We start from the raw sequence: 21,427 nt of genomic DNA on the forward strand, positions 1-21,427 counted from the left end.
GCGTTGACAGTCGGTTTTTGTTGTGTTTTTGGAAGCATAAAAATACAATAATAAAATTTCATTACTTGCACAATCAAGAAAATATTTAAATCATTGATTATTTAATTCTATCAATGAAAAACTCTCGTCATTGATATTGATATATGATCAATGAAAAAAATTCATTTGAACGCGGGTTGTTTGACGATTAGTAATTGGTACAACATTATTACATCAATTGAGACACACAACGACGGATCGGTATGTATTGTGGACTGCACCTTTTGCAATGAGCACCTACCCCTCTCGATGATCTTCTGGTTCAGTTTGGGCCACGTAAAGAGGCAGACTTAGCACCACGTGAAAACCTATTTACAGAATCGTGTGTGTAACCGCGAGCACAATGGCGGGAATGTACGATTTGGAGAATTGAACGTGAAGAAACCATGCGCGGTAACAGGGTGTAGCTCTTGCCCATTGCAAATTGGTTTGGAGCCGCGCAAGAGAGGCGGTAAGAGGGGGCACACACACAACGCGACGTACATCGTTCGACGCACACACATTGACGGGCAGGGGAGCGTTCGTCCGCCCTCTCTCTAGCTGTTTATGATTTTTCATTAGTAGCTGCGTTAAAAACGACAGAAAAACGCAAATCTTTTGCTCAGACCGCTGTGATGTTTGACGTTATATGTACAAACACATGCGTTATTATTGTACTGTTATATAAAAAAATCGCTACAGAGGGTCATGCGCTATTTTTCTGTCTATTGCAGCCTCGAATTTGCCATGGTGCCAGGGGAGAAATTATTAAGTCGGGGCCCCGGGCAAATATGGCCCGAGCCATGGGTAGGGATACGGAAAGACAGACACTACGAAAATGTTTAGCTATAATTACACAGTCTGTGTTATTTTGTACGTGTGGTCGATAAAGTCAGTATAACATGTTTAGTACAATTTTGTACTTATTTTGATGTGTAAATCTAAATATTAGTATTCACAGGATGTGATATTATGTTTTCATGAATAGTCATCGCACACTGAACACACTGGCGATCACCAATTTCGGCAAGTAACTTAATAAAAACAATTTATTACAATAAAAACAAGCTTAATTACAAATAAACCTTTACTTTTTTATAAATTCTCAGTTGTATGAAACGTATCCCCCGTCTTCACTTCCGGTTACTATCTTTATATCTTATATTTTTTAGTTCTTCATGACAATTCAGTCCCGATAAGTTAATGTGTAAGTCAAACCCGGTCTAAAATATATAGAGTTTTAAGTCGACCCGGTCTGTAAGTCGCTCGACATTTTTCCGCCCATCACTGTGTAAAAATTTGGGTGTGTATAATCGACGCTAACTTTTTTCTACGGTTAAAACATAGGGTACAAGTTAGATTGTTTCCATGCAGTTTTTTCACCGTATTTTTGTTTGTTTAATTCGTAAGTAAATTTTCTTAGGACTTTTTTTCACGTTTGTTCGCAACATCGTTAATGTAAACCAAACCGAAAATCTTTAGTTATAAGGTCCAAATAAAAAGAAAATTGGTCCGTGTAGTCTTCACGTAAATGACTTATGTGTAATTCGTCAGAATTATTTACAGAGTGTATGTTTCTTTTGTCCGAATTTCTCGAGGTACGTTTGTTTCCTCCATCATGACATCGGTTATGATAAAAAAGTGAAAAGTTCATTAGTTGTTTTTTTAGTATGCAAAACCAGTGTAAACTGGGTCTGTGTAATGTTTCACGTAAATTTACTTATGTCTTTCTTGACAGTTTTGGGAAGTCACGGTTGTTGGGTATTGTTCTCTATGGCCCATTGATATATGCAACAGACTCGACCGTTGCGATGGGCAGCATGTCCTCAACAACATACCTGGCAATCAATCTGTTTAGTTGACTCTGGATGACATGTGACATCGTTTTTTGGCTGTTTAGATCAGTGCTTCTCAAACTTTTTTCAGTAATGTACCCCCTTTGAAACATTTTCTCAGCCAAGACCCCCTGACCGACCCCGAACATTTTTGATCGAAAAAGCCTATATAAATAATTACAATATAGTAGGGATGTAACGATACCAAAAACTCACAGTACGATAATATCGCGATAACAAGTCCACGGTACGGTATTTATCGCGATATTGAATAATAAAGGGAAGGAAAAAAAAATTCTAAAATGTTTTTTTTTCAATAAAACATTTTTTACTCGGAAAATGTTTTTTTATTACATAATAAATCAGATTTTTACAGCATTTTTGTAGGATAGCAGTATTTTAAAGTGTCAAAAACAAAGTGACGGTAACAGACTGGAACAAGAAAACCAGTGTTTTTGTACCTACTATTACTACCAAACAAAGTAAGCATTTTCTTTATGCCACTGCATCTCACAAATAAACAAGGACATTTAATAATCAGACCCTGCAAAAAAATAAATCAAGTTTCACTTTAGTTTTTCAAGTAACTCAACTCAAACTCACTAGTCACTCACTCAGCATCATCAGACAGGTTTTTAGGAATATGAGAATGTCCACATTTCCAGGTATTTATAAGCTGGGATGTTTGGGCATTTACAATATCCCCTGCTCTGGAAAAAACTCTCTCGCTTGGTACTGATGTTGCTGGGACACCAGTGGTCGCGTTAACCGAATATTTTGTTTAACAATGACGGAAAAATCTGAAAGCAGTCTGTCATTTTGACAGATTATAACAAACTCGGAACAGCGCCAACGTTTCCCCGCAGCCAGGCTCTGGTGTTATGCCGTGTTATGCATGCCCTCCAAAAGGAAATTATATAGTTTCCAAACCGTACTTTGCCGTACAGATCAATACATGTCTGGGAGGTTTTGCTTTACGGTGTGCGCGTCCCGCGAGGTGCATGCACACACGGCATAACACCGCCGCCCCCCCCCGTTGACAGTTCACGAGCATGCTCTATCGTGAACTGTTCAGACCCGACGGGTAATAAGGGATTATGACGGATATTTTACGATCCTGTCTGTCAAAATGACGGACAGCGAAAAAGTCTAACGCCAGGCTTATTGACATTGCGAGATATAAATATATGGTTCTCTAGGTGTGTAAATGTAGCCCTGTAAATACAATGTCCTTTTGTGTTATCTGTTGTTTTATTGTCATGTTGTAACCTACTTGCTGCCATGTTGGACAGGTCTCTCTTGAAAAAGAGATCGATGATCTCAATGGGACCACCTGGTTAAATAAAGATTTTTAAAAAAAAAGTGTTTAAAAAAAATTATATTTTTAAAAAAAATAAAAAAAATTTTTTAAATCACGGTAGATTTTTTCAGTCTCACGACGGTATTGGGAAGTTTATTTACCGCGATACCGCGATATTCGGTATATCGTTACATCCCTAGTCAGACACATATCCACAACTGTGACCGATCAATACAAGAGTTTTGCACGCAAATGTGCTTATTTATATCAGGGAACTAAAGATGACTTTGCTTGTTCATTATTTCATATATATGTATATATATATATACAAAAAAAATTCAATTAGATGTAATTTAAGTTAGAGACCATCCCAATTTCTTACAATATGAGGTAACAAATTTGTAGAGTTCTTATTGTCTGATGCACAGCTTCAAACTCAAATAAATGCCATTTACAATTAAGCCGAACAGAGATAGATATTTTTTACCGCAAAACGACTCATTTTCGGAGAATCCTATCTCAGGGCCGATTTATGAATTCACTGCATAACCTTAACTGAAAGGTGCCTTGTTGCTTCACGTCTCTTACTACTCACTTTAGCTTAGCGAGTCAGTTTAGTCACTGCAGCGTCCTTGCTAATAGGTAACACCAGGTTTAGGTCCGCACATTGATATGGACAGTTTATGCATTTTGGTAAATATCATTGCTTTAGTACGACGGAGTATTAGAGCCACACTTAGAAAACAAAAACAGAGAGATTTCGAGAATAAAGTCATAATATTATGAGAATAAAGTCGTAATGTTACGAGAATAAAGTCGTAGTTTCATAAGTGACTTGAGAAGGAGACAACAGCAGCGTCCTGCAATACAATGAGGAATGTGGAGCATCTTGTGAAGCAGTGCTTTAGTTTAGGTTTCTCAAATAACGAAATACTTAATCTTTTGGCACATCAGCATCAGATTATCATAAGTATTAGAACTTTGAAAAGGTTGTGCAAGAAACTATGTCTATTATTTCGAAGAAAGAACCAAATGGACTTGGAGGAGATTGTCTCCTTTCCTTGGAGGTTGTCTACGAGCTGTTCAAAGGGGATTTGTTGTTTCACAAGAAACGATGAGACTTGTAATCAAGGCTTTGGATCCAGAAGGAGTCGAACGATAGCCTTGTAGTGGAATCGGAATGAGCTCCCCATTGAAATCAGGACAGCAGAAAGCTTACACATCTTCCGGCGCAGACTGAAAACTCATCTCTTTCGTCTCCACTTCGAGCGACAAGTAACAAAGCACTTATATACTAATAAAGGACTGGCTTATCTAAAGCCAGTTGAGTAGCACTTGAAATGTTTTAGCTCTATGAAACCTGATGTACTCATATGATTCTGTTTTCTTCAAGGTTGTATCTTGTTGGTCGAATGCACTTATTGTAAGTCGCTTTGGATAAAAGTGTCAGCTAAATGTAATGTAATGTAGTCGGCCAGAACCAGACATTTCCTCCTGCAGAAAGGAGACAATCTCCTCCAAGTCCGCTTCTCAAGTCACTTATGAAACTACGACTTTATTATCGTAATTATAACTTTATTCTCGTATTATTACGACTTTATTCTCGAAATCTCTCTGTTTTTTTTCTCTAAGTCTTGTCCCTAATACTCCGTCGTAGAAAAAAAATATGAGGTCTGATTAAACCCTGTTGACCTTCTGTCGTCTGCCCACGTCTGTTTGCAGATGGCTATCAAGATATTACTCATTTATTACTGACAAGACTGGGACTGTGGTGTGGTTAATCCGTTCAGTCATTTATGACTTTCTCTGCAGTATATCTTGCAGAATATAAAAAATATCTAAGGAAGAAGAGTTTTGCATACATGAAAAACACTACACAAAATGCATGGAGAACCGTAGGAGATATTTGCAATAGTATGATATATATAGTATAGATATAACACTCAACTTCACAGGCAGTGGTGGAAGAAGTAGTCAGATGTGTTACTTAAGTAGTAGCAATACTATACTTAAAAAAAGACCTACATTCAAAATCGTATTTGGAGTAAAATTACAAAAGTATCAGCATCAAAATATACTTAAGGTACCAATGTGTTTTTATCACAACTGTTAAATGTAGAGCTAATTTGAATAACTTGATATACTGCTTATATCTTTAGATATGAATATATATCTCAAAGTTTATAAACTAACTTATTTATATTAGCTAATAATCTAAACCTAAAAAGTAACTAATTTAGCAACACAAGCTGTCAAATAAATGTAGAGGAGTAAGAAGTACAATATTGGCTTTTAAAATGTAGTGAAGTATTAGTTTAAAGTAGCAAAAACTGAAAATACTCAGGTAAAGTAAAAGTATTTAATAATTTTACTTAAGTACAGTACTTGAGTAAATGGATTTTGTTACATTACACCACTGGTCACAGGTAAGCAGAGGCAATTAAGCTAGATTTAGCTTTACTCAAATGACTAAATTATCTCATAAAGCCAGTTTCTTAACACATAATTGACTTGGTTTAAAAACAGCAAAGTGCAGTAAATAAATAAACTGCACCTCATTAACGACAGCGACCTACTTTAGATAAGCTTACATTACATACTGAAGCTACAGTTACATTAGCACAACATCCAGTTAGCATTACCTTTCAGCTGCTGCTCGGAGAGAGATGAGCCCAGACCCCCGCTGAAGAAGAAACCGACCGCTCCACGCCAACATTGCGCTGTTTAATATACACACTATCACATAAATAAAAAATATATACACATAAACTAGAGGCGCATGGGGTCTAACAACATCAGAAAAACCATGCCTTCCTTTTCGTCCTGTCCTAATGTCACCCTGGAAACTTCCGGTGCGTAACTAAATAGTTCCGCCATACAGAGGGTAAAAAAAAAAGGTTCCGCATCGTGCTGGCAGATATACGTTTTTTAATCTATTCAATCTCTTACCAAAAAAGCAATGAAACTATTATGTTTATATGAATATATATTTGTTGACGGCTTGGTTCATAAGCCCCAACAGGAACTAAAACAATTAGTTAATTCTTGACCTTGGAAACAAAGTTGACACAGCAGTTTCACCTTGAGGTCATTTCACATAGAAGTTCTGGAGCTATGAATGCAGAAACAATAATAAAGAAACTATGTTCAAAAAAGCGAAATAAATGTTATTGTTATTTCTTATCAAATAAAACATGTACTATTAATTTGGAGCACCTATATAGTGGTCTACTGAATTACAGTATAATACTGTACTGTACTGTTTTTTGAAAATCATTGTCACTTCTTTTGCACCCATGTCCCAGTTAATTTAATACATATGTACAGTATGGCTTTAGACAATAATAGGTGCTGTAAAAGGCAAGAACATAAAAGTACAGAAGGTGCAATTTGCCTTTATACAACTAATCGTCTCTGTAAGTATTTTGATATTTGTCTCTGAAACAGATATCCGGAGGCTCGTGTGGTGAATACTGATCTGACTGTCAGATACCGAGGCACGTATGGAGTACACTCTCAGAAAAGCCTAACTTTGGTTTTCCCTAATTAACTAAATGTAGGTCTGTGGGATCATTTATTCTTGCATTTTAATGTCTGCCTGGGAGATTTAGAGAGACTGAAAGAGAGATGTCAAGATGTCATGACCCAGAACTCTATTAGAGAAACTGCCACAAACACTTAATTTACACAGACACGCACACACACGCACACACACACACACACACACACACACACACACACACACACACACACACACACACACACACACACACACATATAACAGTGTTGACTCACAGACATGTGTGATATCTGACACATAGATCTGCTTCTACAAATAGTATGTATATTCAGTGCAAACATGCAGAGAAATAGGAGCTTACATGAAAAATAATTAAATAGACTACAGTATATTTGTATTATTCTATATTATATCCCCACCCTGGATACCTGAATACATTTAGCTTTTTCTCAGGAGGAATACACGTAACCTTAAATTGATTATAATCACTGCATACTCATATTTTAATCTAAATATAAAGTTGAATGTGTTTCCAAATTGTCCCAAAAGGGGAAGTCCCAATTTGGCATCAATTTGAACAATGTTCCCCCAACATGTTTAATACAATTATAAATGTACACAAACATCAGATCACACAAGAGTGAGAAACCAACTTGTCTTTATTATAATCAACATGCAGAATACAGAAAAGCTCACAGATGAGAGTCTACCACACACGCTTTGCTATCTTCCCAAAGCTCTTTACAATGTAAGAAGGTTATTAAGAAATTATTACAATTATTCATTTGTTCATTTCCATTTAGCAAAATCTCAAACAAATCTGTAGAAAAGAACCCAAAACACCCAAGACAACCCTGAATGTCACACAAATGACATAGATACTTTATTTCATAACTAGCAAGTGGGACTGGAGATTGGATATTAGCAGGAACTGAATTATTCATGCATTTATGCGGTACACTAACAGGGACTCTACCACTCCCATAAATAACATTTGCATTGCTAATTTCAAGCATTTAGGGCTATGCAGTCACATATTTTGGCTTTGCCCATCTTTTGGGTTATGTACTTGCTAGTTATCTAAATAAGGTAGAAGTGTCATTTCTTTGGGTGGGTTATGGTCTGACTCTGCATGCAGGTTCAGAAGACTGCTCTTATTTCTATAAACATCTTGTAGATATACAATAGGTAATAATAATCTCCAAGGTGATGCCATTATGGCCAAACATGCAATAGTCACCAATGGAGTGGTTCAAATTGTTTCACCAGAACGAGCTAATTCTCTGAGCTAGACTAATGTATTTAGGTAATATGGTTATGTGTACATATTTGTTGGTGTGTATGTGTGCTTGTGCTTTTACATGGGTACATTTGTATTATACAGTACGTAAATGTATATGTATATGACATATGTGTTTGTGCATTTGAGAGTGTGTTTGCATGTAGTCCATTGTCAGGGGCTGAAGGTTCTTGTGGACTCATAGTCAGACATACACTTGGGTGTGATGCCTTTAGCGTTGTAGTAATCCACCACCTGGTTAGGGACTTCTGCCAAAACACTCTTAGCCAGTGCAGCTGGGGAGGCCTGGAAGCACAGAGAGAGGAAGAGAGAGGAAGAGAGAGGAAGAGAGAGGAAGAGAGACGTCACTACAACACGCATCACTTAGCCATGCATGATTCCAGGATGCTAAGATTTACAGTTGAGCCAGATGCTGTCAAAGGTCTGAATGAGTGAGACTGATGCGATCGGACAAGCTCATTTGACAACCTCAAAACATCCCTGCTTTCACCTTTTTGACCTACCATAGCTTGGTGTCTATGTGCTCACAAAATGGCACTTGAAAAAACACATTGGAAAATAATTTAAAAAAGCAATAACATTTACAGGGAAAAGTAAAGGACCATGAATATTAAACGTAGGTGCAGTACAGTGCTGTATGAGTCAATAATGGTAATTAGTGCCATTTATTTTCCTACTTTGCTATTATTTGACTCAGAAAATGTTTCTGATACTCTTAAGGGGCAAGACACCCTATGAAAGTATTCATGATATGCATGCTGTGAAGTGTTTATTATTATTCATTGTATTCTGATCTATTGTTTTCTCCAGACTCATTGTATGGAAGTAGGCTTGGAAGGTAATGGAGGCAATCATTTCTGTACATTTATATATCTGTATCTTATGCATTCCATATATGGACCATATATGATTTATTTTTACATATGCATGCACAAAATAACCATTTTGAAATCAATATGATAATACAGAGAATGCATTCAAGTAAAAGAAAGCAGATTTGTGTCAGTTCTCGAAGGACTTGAATAGGGGAAATACTGTTACTTTTGAATCTACAGCAAAAGTACAACAGATATGAATAACACTGAAGACTGTACCTATGATCAGCAAAGAGAAAAAGACAAACATATTTCTTTGTACATGAAGCCACTCGTCTGCATGAACACACACACATGCTCCTGCGCCACACACACACACACACACACACACACACACACACACACACACACACACACACACACACACACACACACTTCCGAACCCCTCAAAGTCAGAGAGTCTGTCGTACTCCGTCTCACATAATTCCCAGAGACAATGCACCATCAAAGAGCACCCACCCCAACTCCCCTCCCTCCTCTCATTTCCACCCTTCCTCCCTCTCTCTCTCCTCGGCTCCTATCTACCTGTTATCCCACACTCTGCCTGTCTCACAGAAGCTCCGTCCTGCTAATCCCTTCTGAAAAGAAACGACAGAGCAGAAAATCACCTCTCCACCTCTGTCACACACTCCCTCGCTCCCTTTTGTCTTTAGCTCCGGTCTCCTGTTGACCCCCCTCCAGCACCACCACCAGCACTCTCTCCCACCAGCATCCACCTCTGTTCATTCAGATGTATTCCCCACCTCCCCTCTCTGACTGTTTTTCTTATATGCTTCTTCTCCTTCTCCCCGCTCTCTTTCTGTTAAGCTGGAATGTAATTTGTTGATTCCTCAACCTGTCACAGAACAAACTCACCATAACCGACCCGGCAAAATAGACGCTGTCAAAGTCAGGCAAAATGAATGCCACCAGATAGGAAGACACGCGCACACACACAGTGCGCACACAGCTTATGTGTTTTGACGAGCAAGCCAAGCATATTACGCCCACACACTCACGCTTGCTACCCTCTAAATACAGCACTTCTTGACACCCACACAACTAATTTACACCCACACAGAGACACACCCAAACACACTGCCACCGCTAAAGAAGAACTTTCTCTACGCTGTCTCTCAGTCTGTCCTTGACTTATAGCACCGCTTGCTATTGAACTGACTTCTGTTTTAAAGAAACAACAAAGAAGGTTTACCCACTTTTTGATTAAACATCTCCTCATACAAATCCATTCATCCACACAGGTCTACCACTTATCAATATGTTTTGTTTGTTTATATATTTTAGAGCCATTTATTTAAAATTGTAAGCGTATTTGTTTGTTTTATGATTGTAGGCAATGCCAGATCTCACTTTCTCCATTGGGCCACAGTAGCTTATAAAGATACTCATTTGTAAAAAAAAAAAGAAGAGAGGAATGATCAGTGTTGGAGAAAACAGTGTGTTGCTTGATTTATGGTTTGATAAAAGTGCTGTTGTTGTGACCTTATAAAAAGTCACCAGCATGCCATTTCTGGTCAAATGTCAGCTATTTGTTTCTGTGAGAAGCAAATCTGTCATGGTCAAATGGGACTGACGGTTGGCCACAGCTGTGAAATGTAGACTGTAAAGTGAACTCAAACACAAAGCTATGTTATTTTGCTCAACAGGATAATGTAGAAAATAAGAAATGTCATCAAGAAAACAAACTAACTCAATGATGTCTGCTACAAGGCAACATCTATCAAAACTTTGCTAACATTAGTCAATGTTGGTCATACTGAACCAAATAAGGCTGTATTTGAAAAACTACAGAGTGCAAATTAAACAGGGGTGTGTTCTTTGCTTATGAGTTGAACATCTCATTTGTAAGAGGAGGATTGTGTTTTTCCTTCATTCAAATGTTATATAATCCCACTTTAAAAGGATTATATTTTCAATATGTTTTATTCATCTACATGCTGCTTAAAATAGCACATTGCAGAATGAGGCGCAGTAACCTCAGTTTGTATGGCTGACTTTTGGGGCATTCATTCAACTCGTGTTAAAGTTCAAATGTTACTTATGATAGTAAAAAGTGCTTTTGGAAGGGGGTTATGTAATTTTGCTGCGGGGGTCAGGTGTTAATTACAGGCTGCCATTGGCCTACCTTTGTTCGAAATCAGAAATGTGCTTGTATACATTTAGGAAGAAGAAAAGATGATGCAATTTGTGGAAATTTGTTTTTGTGAACAGAGCCTCAGGTGTTGTTCTGGCAACGGTATTGAAAGATTTTAAGTAACACTTAGCCCTACTCAGAAGCTTTTTAAAAGCCTCTGGCCTTGATGTGAAATGCTATAATGTAGATACTCTTTTGTGACCTTACATGTCTTTTATCCTATCATTTTGTTATTCAGCTTGGGAAAGCTCTTAACTTTCTTCGAGCAGGAAGCCCGGTAGCAGGTAGTTACGCACAAAGGTACAAAAATAGCTGAAAAACTGCATCTAGTGCAATTTATTTCTAGTGCAAACGCAGTCTGCTGCACTGTTAGTTAGTGCCCCATTTCTATATGCCTTGATGTTGACCTCCCTGGAGGATTACTCAAATGTACTGCCTGGTTTGCATTTATCAAAGCTCTATGATTTTTCCAGAGATGCAGACTTCTATCCCTCGCCCTTCACCCCTCCTCTTAGCTGAAACCCACATGTTTGAAGTCCTTGAAGGGGACGAACTGGACAATGTCGCGGAGGACCGGCTCGCCCTTTGGTGAACGCAGGATCCCATCGTCCCCGTCCAATATCTGCATGTCTGTGAAGTCAGCGTTGCCCACGCCGACGATGATGACTGACATGGGCAGGTGGGAAGCGTGCACGATGGCCTCTCGCGTGTCCGCCATGTCGGTGATCACGCCGTCTGTCAGGATCAGCAGGATGAAGTATTCCTGGTGGGGAGAAAGTTATGAGAGGATGCAGGAGGGTGTGGGCAGGAGGAATTGATGTTCAATGACTCTAATGTTTTAAAAAGTGACTTCTTGACAGCAGCTAATTTAAATAAAACTCTATTCTAATACACAAGAGAGACATAGAGAAGCTAGAGGCATTAAGGCAGAGAGGAATTTGGGCTCTGAAATGTATGCCTGATATTAAATGAATATAAATCACTTCCTCCCTCTTTTAAAATGCATCCCTTTCCACCCTGCTTCATTCCCTATTTCCCATCTGATGTCTCACTTTATGCCTTATCATTGTCTTTCCCTCATCCCCCCGTGTGCCAGTGCAAACACCAAAAATCACAACAACAGGAACAAAATGGCATCTTTCTTTTTTTCCAAATGTCTTTCATTCTCTCCCTCACCATGGCCTCTTTTGTGTGCATCTCCACGGACGCAGAAGAGGCCACTTTCTGTATGATCGGGGCGATGTTGGTGGGCCCGTAGAGCTGGATCTTAGGGAGGCAATTCTGATATGCCTCAACCACACCTTGGATCCCTAAAAAACACACAAACAAACACATGTTGTTTCGCCATTTCTATCTGTCCGTGTTTCACGCTGCACTGACCTCTCAGAGTTAAAGTTCTTGTTCTTGCAAAGGTTTCTGCTAAAGTAAATCTGCGCCTGTGATTGCACTTCTAGGTGACTGGGCATTTTTCAAAAACTATTGGTCCACATGAGCCAAAGCTAACAAACACCTTCACAGCAGGAACGCTTATGTGGGGAGAAGAGCGCAGAAGCCTATTTCACACATAAAGATTAGTGTTGTTATTTTTTGGTATCGTAGAGGCTGGAATACGTCTTGCAGCATATTGACAAATCTCCTGGCTGCATGTATGTGTGTGTTAAAGTGTGTGTATTTGTATGGGTTGTGGGGAATAAACAGAGAGTGGAGATTGATATGGAAGGATAAATATGAGACTGAGAGATGAGAGACGTGGAGATGTGATATTGTAAGACTGCTTTCGATCTTGTGGTGCATTAATAAACATTTCTGTGAGTCAAGAAGTCTGTGTTAATGAAGTGAAGTTTGCTTCAAAGCTCACCAGCACATTCAGGATTGTCCTCATCAAAGTTCACGGCGAAATCGTGTGAAACCTTCATGTGGGGGAGAGAACACAGGGCTTTTTTTTTACCGGCACGTTAAAGCGAACACTCATTACAACACGTTCAGTCCAATTTACAGGTCGGCAGATGCATTCTCTTTTCATGTTGATCAAAGGCAAGCTGTGCCTTTCGAAGGAGGTATTACATCTTAATCTTGAGTTACCAGAACTCCCTCTGCTACTGCAAACACACACAAACACACACATCCCAAATGTCCTACCTTGAAGTCAGGTGGTATCAGTGCTCCAAAACCAAAAGCAGGGAACATTTTATCACTGGAGGAAGAGAAAAGCGCAGGATTCAATGAAAACAATAGAGAAAGGTACAGAGGCCAAAGGATGGGTGCAAAACCATGAGAGGGAAGAGCCAGTGTGTGTGTGTGTGTGTGTGTGTGTGTGTGTGTGTGTGTGTGTGTGTGTGTGTGTGTGTGTGTGTGTGTGTGTGTGTGTGTGTGTGTGTGTGTGTGTGTGTGTGTGTTTCTGTGTTTGTGTGTGTGTCTGTGTTTGAGAGAGAGAGTGTGTGTGTGTGTTTGTATGTGTCTGTGTTTGAGAGAGAGAGAGAGAGTGTGTGTGTGTGTGTGTGTGTGTGTGTGTAGGTGTCAGGATTTGATAAATGAGGATTGATGGAGTAGTTCCTACCTGTCATAGTCTTGGCAGATCTCCCCGACAGCCACCAGCGCCTTGAGGTACTCGTTGGGCTGGTAGGGGTGGATGTAGTGGAGGGAGCAGCTGTTTCTGGGATCCCCATTGGATGCTGTGAAGTCTATTGCCACCTGAGACAGAAACACACACACACAGCTTGAATGAGAATGGACAGACAATGACATGCTGCTATAAATATTGGGGAGATTATATGTGACAAAACGTACTGTGAACTGAATTTGGCAGCCTCCCATGATGTACTCCAGGAAGGAATACATTTTGATGATCTGTCAAAGAGGAGTGCCGAGATTTAGAGATGTCATGAATTCAAGGTAGGATACAATAAAAGCTGAATTATGTTGATGCTCGGCACGCTATTAGAGCTAAAATAATGAAATGTTTAGATAACACCAAGTCACAAATAATGTTTGTATACTGTAGTACAGGAGTCAATAGTTTTACTGGTGGTCTCTGTTTTATTACTTTTAACTTTACGATCCTTGTTATGTAACTCAAGGTTGGACAAAACAGGCAATTTAAAAACAACCTTGGGCTGTGTGTTTGAAATATTTCACTGTAATGACTCATGTGGCATTAGATAACATTTTGGCTTTAACTTATCACTACGAAGTAAATGTACAAGGTAATGGGTGAAGACTAATGACACCTTCAGTGTTAAGAGTTGTTCCCTATAAACCTCGCTATACAAGGCCATTCAGTCTGTGTCAAGGTCGCGTTCTCCCTTTCACAATAATAGATCTTCACTGCATCATTGATTGTAGCCGTTTCACTAATGATACAAGAAGAAGATTGAAAAGCTGTCTGTTACCACATTAAACAGTAAACAACTAACCAGTTAAGTTGATTGGTAATGTATGACAGAGCGGAGAAATGAGACCAACAAAGGCAGCAGAGAACAAGACTGCTAGCAAGCAAATGTGGAAAAGTCAAAAACATTTTGCAAATGTTAATAAGGGGAGAAATGCATTCAAAGAAAGACAAAATGTGTCTTTGTGAGAAACAGTGAAAGTAAATAACTGTTGTTACTTGATAGGAAACCCCACACAGAATCTTTAATCAACAATAACAATACTCATTATGTGTAGCCCTTGCCCTGTGAGACACGTGCAGGGAGGATAGCAGGAAGTAGAAGGATATTAAATGGTTTTACTTCACCTTACAGTGGTTGAGAATAACAACACCAGAGTTTCTGTAGTTCTTCTTCTTCATCTGGTATTTAGGGTTGATGCATTCCCATTGCAGCTGGGCAAAATCACACATTGATGTTTATGTCATGTCACAAAAAGAGGTTTCATACAATTACATTAAGCAGCTTGCTGATCCATAATTGTATCATTACTTACAAATAGCTAATGTTTGTTAATAAATGCTAATGTGTGGACATTATTTTGGCAAAATAATAGCTTTATTTCCAAAGGATGTATGTGTTCAATATTTACATTTTCAAACATGTCACATTTTGCTGTTTTTTTATTTTTATTTAATCAATCAATCAATGTTTATTTATATAGCCCAATATCACAAATGTTACATTTGTCTCAGTGGACTTCACAGTTTGTACAGAATATCAGTATGACAATACGACACCCTCTGTCCTTAGACCCTCACATCGTACAAGGAAAAACTTCCAAAGAAAACCCAAAGTTTAAAGGGAAAAATGGGAGAAACCTCAGGGAGAGCAACAGAGGAGGGATCCCTCTCCCAGGACGGACAGACGTGCAATAGATGCCGTGTGCAAATTTAGTTTTTATTGAGTCAGGCACAATGAGTTTACATTTATACTGTCAATATTTTTCCCTTTCCCCCCCTCCCCTCCCGGTCCTAGCTAGTAACGTAAATAAATAAATAGATACATATATAGGTAAAAATAAAGTAATGTAAAAGATAATATTAAAAGAAAATTAATAGATAAGGAAATAAAGAATAATAACAATAATACATGTACTCATATACACAAATATATATATACACATATATATATATATATATATATATATATATATGTACATACCTTCGCCAACTGTGCATGCAACCTGTTGCAGATGTTCCTGCTAGTTTGCACTTTTTACTTTGAGCTTCCTTATTTTATTTGACCTGTTATTTTTCTATTAGTAACTTCTATTAGTAACTAAGCTGTGTCTCTCCAAATGTTCTTGTACCCCATGGCTGCCATGACCAGGCAACAACAACAGCCTTCAGTAGCAGAGGGAGGTGCAGTCTGAAACATGTTCATCGCTAAAAATGTAGCATTTCGTATTAGTATAACGGTACCACTTTACAATGAGACTACCCTTATAAAGGATTCATAAAGGGTTTATAATTAGGTTATGAATTAGGTTGTAAGCAAAAGTGCTTACAACCTAATTCATAACCTAATTATAAACCCTTTATGAATCCTTTATAAGGGTAGTCTCATTGTAAAGTGGTACCGTTATACTAATACGAAATGCNATGGTAGAGCGACAGTGAGGGAACGTGTGTATGTTTCTGGAAGTGAAACGAGGAAGCAGAAAAACAGAGGTCCGTCGGTGATGTATTTTGTGAAACAGAAGAACAGCTAAATAAACGCAACGGCCTCCCAAGAAGAGCTCGCCTCTCTCCAGTCATTTAAGCTAAAGTGGGTTATTGAACCTGAAGCTTGTTGCTTCTGCCCTCCTCGACTACGTTCTGGGAGCCGACAGGAAAGTTCAACACACATGGCCAGTCCGCCCCTTTGTAGCATATTATTTCGATGAGAGATCAGCAGATCGCCACTGGGCTTTCAACTAAATACACAGCCACGCAAAAACTGCGGCATTTTCTACAGCTCCTTATGGGTACTGCAATTAGTGAAGTGCTTTCCTCCGTGGTGAAACGATCAGCACTGCACCGCGGAGGAAAGCGGCAGAAAGTCACCTGGAGATAAAGAGAGCGGGGCTGCGTTGCGTGCATGGCTTCCTTCTGCAGGTAACGGGGAGACGCGCTCTGGCGGCGGTCTCGTTAAGGATCCGAAAATACAATTTAAATATTTTGCACACTTATTCCTAGTGTGCCACTGGTTACGGTGCCGCGTGCCAGTGCCAGGGGTTGCCGACCCCTGCCTTAGAGAATCGAAGAAAACATTTTCTTTTTTTACAGGACTCTGTACCTTTCTGACTGGCGGTTTGACTATTACTTCCTCAAAGTTGTTGTCTGCTTTTACTGTCTGGAAGTTCTCATGAAGTATGGCAATCTTCTTCTCATTGTCCCAGCCTGAGGGACTGAGAGAGCAAAGCCAGGGTTACAAAATAAATACAAGTGGCCCCACAGCTGTACAGTATGCAAACACACACACATTAGCAGGCTTACATGAAGACTGCATCTCTTTCCACCACTTGTGCCGGGCAGTGGAAGGGAAAGCCGTAGAGTCTGTGGACCAGATATTTGTACACGATGTCCAGGTTCTTCATCTCCTTCACTGATGTGTAAACCAGAGACGCTCCATCTGACATGGCCGTCAAGAATATTTTCATAGCCACCAATTTGAAATACAGAAGCAAAAATAAAACTAATGCCATAGTGACAGAAAACCTTTTTAAAACAGTATCACTATAGAAATCAGAAAACAGCTTTCACCAATTGCTTCCAGCACACAGACTCTTGGACAGCTAACGCAATAACCCTTGAAAATCTAATACCTTTTCCACATTTACTGGAGAAATGTTTTTGTAAAACAGACTATTTCAAGCAATACTGTGTAATCCAAGACCTTTATGAAACTCTCTTTGCAACAAAGCAATATCAACAGCTAAGGCCAAGACACAGCTTGCATTGGCAAGAATATAGCAATAACGGTACTGCTGGGAACTTTGCCTTTGGCCTGACAACCAAAAAGTGTTTTGCTGGTCACGTTAGATCTCGATCCTTCATCAATAAAGAGAGAATAAACACCAATATTTATGAATAATGAATGCCTTACATTATTAGCATCTAACGTTGAAACTGCAGTAAGTGGCATTGATCAACAGCTCAACTAAAAACCTTGTGTACATTAAAGTTAAATGTTGTTTTAGCACACTTTACATTATTGTGTGTGCACTGTTTTGCTCACTGTTAAAACAATGTTCAGTAAAGGATACACTGCAGACAGAATTGTCGGATGTGTGACTGGATGAAGTCCAGGTGTTCGTCTCTGTAGTCGTGCTCCTTCTCCAATGTGCTGATGGCATCACACTGATGGGAGAGATAAGTAGATGTCAGACACTGGTGAACATGTGTTCGAAGATGAAATGTATATATAAGTGATTTCATTTATTTTTCACAGGTTTCAAATATCCACTGCATGACTACTCAACATGAATCATCTTTGCATCATCTTTGAACTGACGTGCATATGTTTTTGGTTGCCATTAATTGATTCAGCAATTTAAGATTTAGTGTCGGGAACCTCAAGCAGTGGCTATCAGCTGAGAATCCCAACCACACTGAGGGGGTAGTGTCTGATGTAGAAAATGAAATAAGAGAAAAAAGGACCCGGTACCAAAAGGGAGTAGAGTCAGCCGTATCATGCAGAGGAACTACGTCATTATATTTTAATGTAAAAGTAAAATATGATTCCACACATAAGCGAGTCAGTTAGTATATACCTTGGTGCAGACCACCACCACTGGTATTCCCAGGTTGTGTGTGAGTGTGTTGTCTCCTAAGGGCAGCAGCACACTCTCCTCGTCTTCACTCCTCCTCTGCGGGGTGCCATCGTCCCCACTGCCTGGCTCTGTGTACTCCTGGAACTGTTTTACAACTACACACACACACACAGAAACAAAATGTTCCAAAACAACGATAAGCAAATAATAGGACCTGGCTTTATCATTGTCATAACTTTTCTTTAAAAAATTGAAGATGAAAAGCTTAAAAAAAAACATTAATAAAGAGGCTTCTTTGTGTTTTTATACTGCCAAGAACCTTTCAGAGAAAGAAACACAGACATATACAAAAAATGTTCAACTTTTTCTACTCGTCAGCCTGCCTGCTGTCAGTATGACTCACGTCTTTGCTCCAGCTCCCGCAGCAGTTCCGGGGCGACCCGGAGTTTGTCGATGTGTTCCCTAGCAACGGCGGCCCACTTCTGGAGAGAGTCCAGGGCGTTCCAAGGCCGTGACATGTCAACAGTTATCAGCAGCACCGTGTTGTCGATCGAGTCCACTGGCACAGCTACTCCCTGCAGACCTTTGTGGTAAAGGTCGCCGTCTAGCACCCAGGCATTACACCTGGTTTGGTCTAAACACATCAAAATAAATACTTTAGAAGTAGCCTGAAGTGTGAAAAAAATAAACACAAGACAACATGGACATGTGTAGCTCTATGTATAAACTGCAAGCCGCTGCTGGTTACCATCAATGTCGTCGTCATGGACACTGAAGTAGAGGTATTCCAGGCCACGCCCTTTCATGAATTCTTCAACCCCCTGCATCTTAGCAACCAAGGCGGTCTTCCCCGAACCCACCTCACCTAAACAAAATCAGTCAAGAGAAAGCAGAATTATTGATAGAGCACAGGTTATGGGTAGTAGCCCTATCAATGCCAGCATGCCCTGCTGAAATTATGCCAATATAACTATTAAGAAATCATTACTTCTATAATAAAGGAAGGGTTGCACCTAAAGATTAACCACATTAACTCATAAACTGACAAAACCTCCTGTAATTCAGTCATTAGTCATTGGTTAATAAAATGCAAAAATGGTAAAAAAAAAATTGATCCACATGCTTAACTTAACAAAGATAACAGAGATATTTAGTTTACTATAACAATGGACAGAGAAATAAATCAGAACCTTACATTTGAGATGCTAAAATTAGAAAATGTTTGGCAATTCTACTTGAAAAATGACTTAAGTGATTACTTGATTAGCAAAATAGTGGTAGTTATTACTGTTTATCACCTAATCCATTAATCAACTAATCAGCACAAATATACTGTAAACAATCCACTTGACTAGACCCATGCGGCTTTATAATACATAGTTTGCCAGCAACTATCGACAACAGAGTGTATCTACACTTGTTGTGGCATTACTGAAAGCCTCAACACTGATAGCATGACGTTATTATTGTTTATTTAATAAGTAATCATTTATGCTGCATCCATTTTTGCCCTTTGCCATAATACGTCAAGGGGACACAATGCACCATAAAGCAGGGCTTGCTGATGTTGTAAGAGATAGCATAACAGACAGATGCTTCGGTAACCAACTCGATGATTAGCTTGAATGAGTAGCAGGCTGCGGATTATCCCAGGCGGATGTGTGTGTGTGTGTGTGTGTGTGTGTGTGTGTGTGTGGACAGCAGCGGGACACGAGGACAGAGCGAGACGGGGAGGCTCCCTTTCTGCTTCAGCAGCATAATAAAAATAACACACACACACACAGGGCTGATGATGTGTCTTGTCCCCTCAGCATCATCTTCACCTAGCAGCAACTAGCATCCTTGAATGCTAGAATGACTTGCAGTGTTTCAAGGCGGCCCGATTCTCGCTTATAAGATAATAAAAGGAGTCAGTGTGTGCGTGTGTGTTTGTATGCGCGCACCCGTGGCCGTGCTTTTGTATTGTAGGCGCTCTGGAAAATACACCCGTCTTTCTCTGTTAGCCGACGCACCCGCTACCAGGCTTTCACAACACAAAAGCACAATCAAAACCAAAGCAAGCTAGCTTAGCCAGCGAGCAGCATTAAGTCTAGCAGAATGAGATGAGCAGCACGCTAACGTTGCTTATTGGCTAGCCAGGAGACTGCAGACAGATACCCACCCATGACCAGGACATTTCTCCCCGACGGTAGCTTAGATCTTGAATGGGTTGACACTTCACTCAGGATGGTGGACCTGCAGACAGAAACATTAATTAACAGACAACAACTGAAAGCGAGCTAGTGCTGCTGTGTCACCAGTCAGTCTGGTGCTGATGCTAGCTAGCCTCGTTAGCAAGCTAGCTGTCAAACCATCCTCATCCGAGCACAATGGACCCTCTGCGACCACAAACCCTACTCATAATGAACCAAATGAAGAAACACATCGCTAACCATAAGTCCTGTCCGTCGTCTTCCTCTTGGTTGGAGTTATCCAGTGTGCTTTTAGGTCCAGTTGATGTGGAGGATAATAATGCACTCCTCCCTGAAGTCGCCATCTTCGCAGGGCTTGTAAACCGTGCAGCAGAGCGCCCGGATGTAGCAGCTGAGTGCTAAACTAGCCTCAGCCTGGTGCACACTCCGCACGCCGGGGCCGGGGCGTGGTCCGCGCGCACAAAGCTGGGGTCCCTGCCCCAGACAGGCATGATCTCATCCGCAGGCACAGATCTGGACCGACCATCCACTGAAAGTTAAGTTCAGGGAAGTTCAGGGAAGCGTATAACTAAATATTATACAAGACATAAATAAATAAATCAGTGATAGGCTAAAAATGCAGTCGTGTAAAGTAACTAAGTAGCCTACATTTACTCAAGTACATAATAGTACTAGTTAATTATAATTTTGAGGTACTTTTTTGCTACTTTGTACTTCTAATCCATTACAAATCAGAGGTACCATTTTGTACCTTTACTACACTACATGTATGTAATACCTTTAGTTACTTTTCAGATTTGGATTAATGATGTGAAATAATCAATACTGAAATCATACTTTAGTTACTCCTTGAGTAAAATTAACAAGCTACACTGCATCATACGAAGTAATACAAAATCAGCTGCACCTTTACCAGCTTTCATAACCCTTTAATGCATCAATATTTGTAACCAAAACATATTATATTATTCTGAAATTGGCAAATCTGCACAATGTGTTTTTGATGGCAATACTTTTCTAATTTAACTTGAGTAACATTTTGATTGCAGGACTTTTACTTGTAACAGA

General features: G+C 39.6%; 2 protein-coding genes across 2 annotated transcripts in view; one reads left to right on the forward strand and one right to left on the reverse strand.

The window, feature by feature from the left end:
- Positions 1-6,623, forward strand: part of mrpl3 (mitochondrial ribosomal protein L3) — a gene marked incomplete at its 5' end in the record, with an annotated part of 12,193 nt that extends 5,570 nt beyond the window's left edge. The window contains one exon of the mRNA XM_010791655.1: positions 6,601-6,623. Within this exon, the coding sequence (XP_010789957.1) occupies positions 6,601-6,623 (23 nt within the window). The remainder of the gene's footprint in view (positions 1-6,600) is intronic.
- Positions 6,624-7,314: 691 nt separating this feature from the next.
- Positions 7,315-20,763, reverse strand: LOC104963099 (cytoplasmic dynein 1 light intermediate chain 2-like). Its single transcript, XM_010791656.1, has 16 exons — positions 20,600-20,763; positions 20,329-20,402; positions 18,916-19,032; positions 18,571-18,801; positions 18,168-18,322; positions 17,661-17,754; positions 16,891-17,026; positions 16,679-16,802; positions 14,719-14,805; positions 13,770-13,829; positions 13,540-13,673; positions 13,122-13,176; positions 12,841-12,892; positions 12,159-12,292; positions 11,509-11,745; positions 7,315-8,258 (listed from the first exon to the last, which is right to left on the reverse strand). The coding sequence occupies exons 1-16, from the start codon at positions 20,701-20,703 to the stop codon at positions 8,127-8,129; spliced, it is 1,926 nt and encodes a 641-aa protein (XP_010789958.1). The 5' UTR covers positions 20,704-20,763; the 3' UTR covers positions 7,315-8,126.
- Positions 20,764-21,427: the final 664 nt, after the last annotated feature.

This window comes from Notothenia coriiceps, unplaced genomic scaffold (genome assembly GCF_000735185.1).
Source record: "Notothenia coriiceps isolate Sejong01 unplaced genomic scaffold, NC01 NC01_scaffold00035606, whole genome shotgun sequence".
Lineage (NCBI taxonomy): Eukaryota > Metazoa > Chordata > Actinopteri > Perciformes > Nototheniidae > Notothenia > Notothenia coriiceps.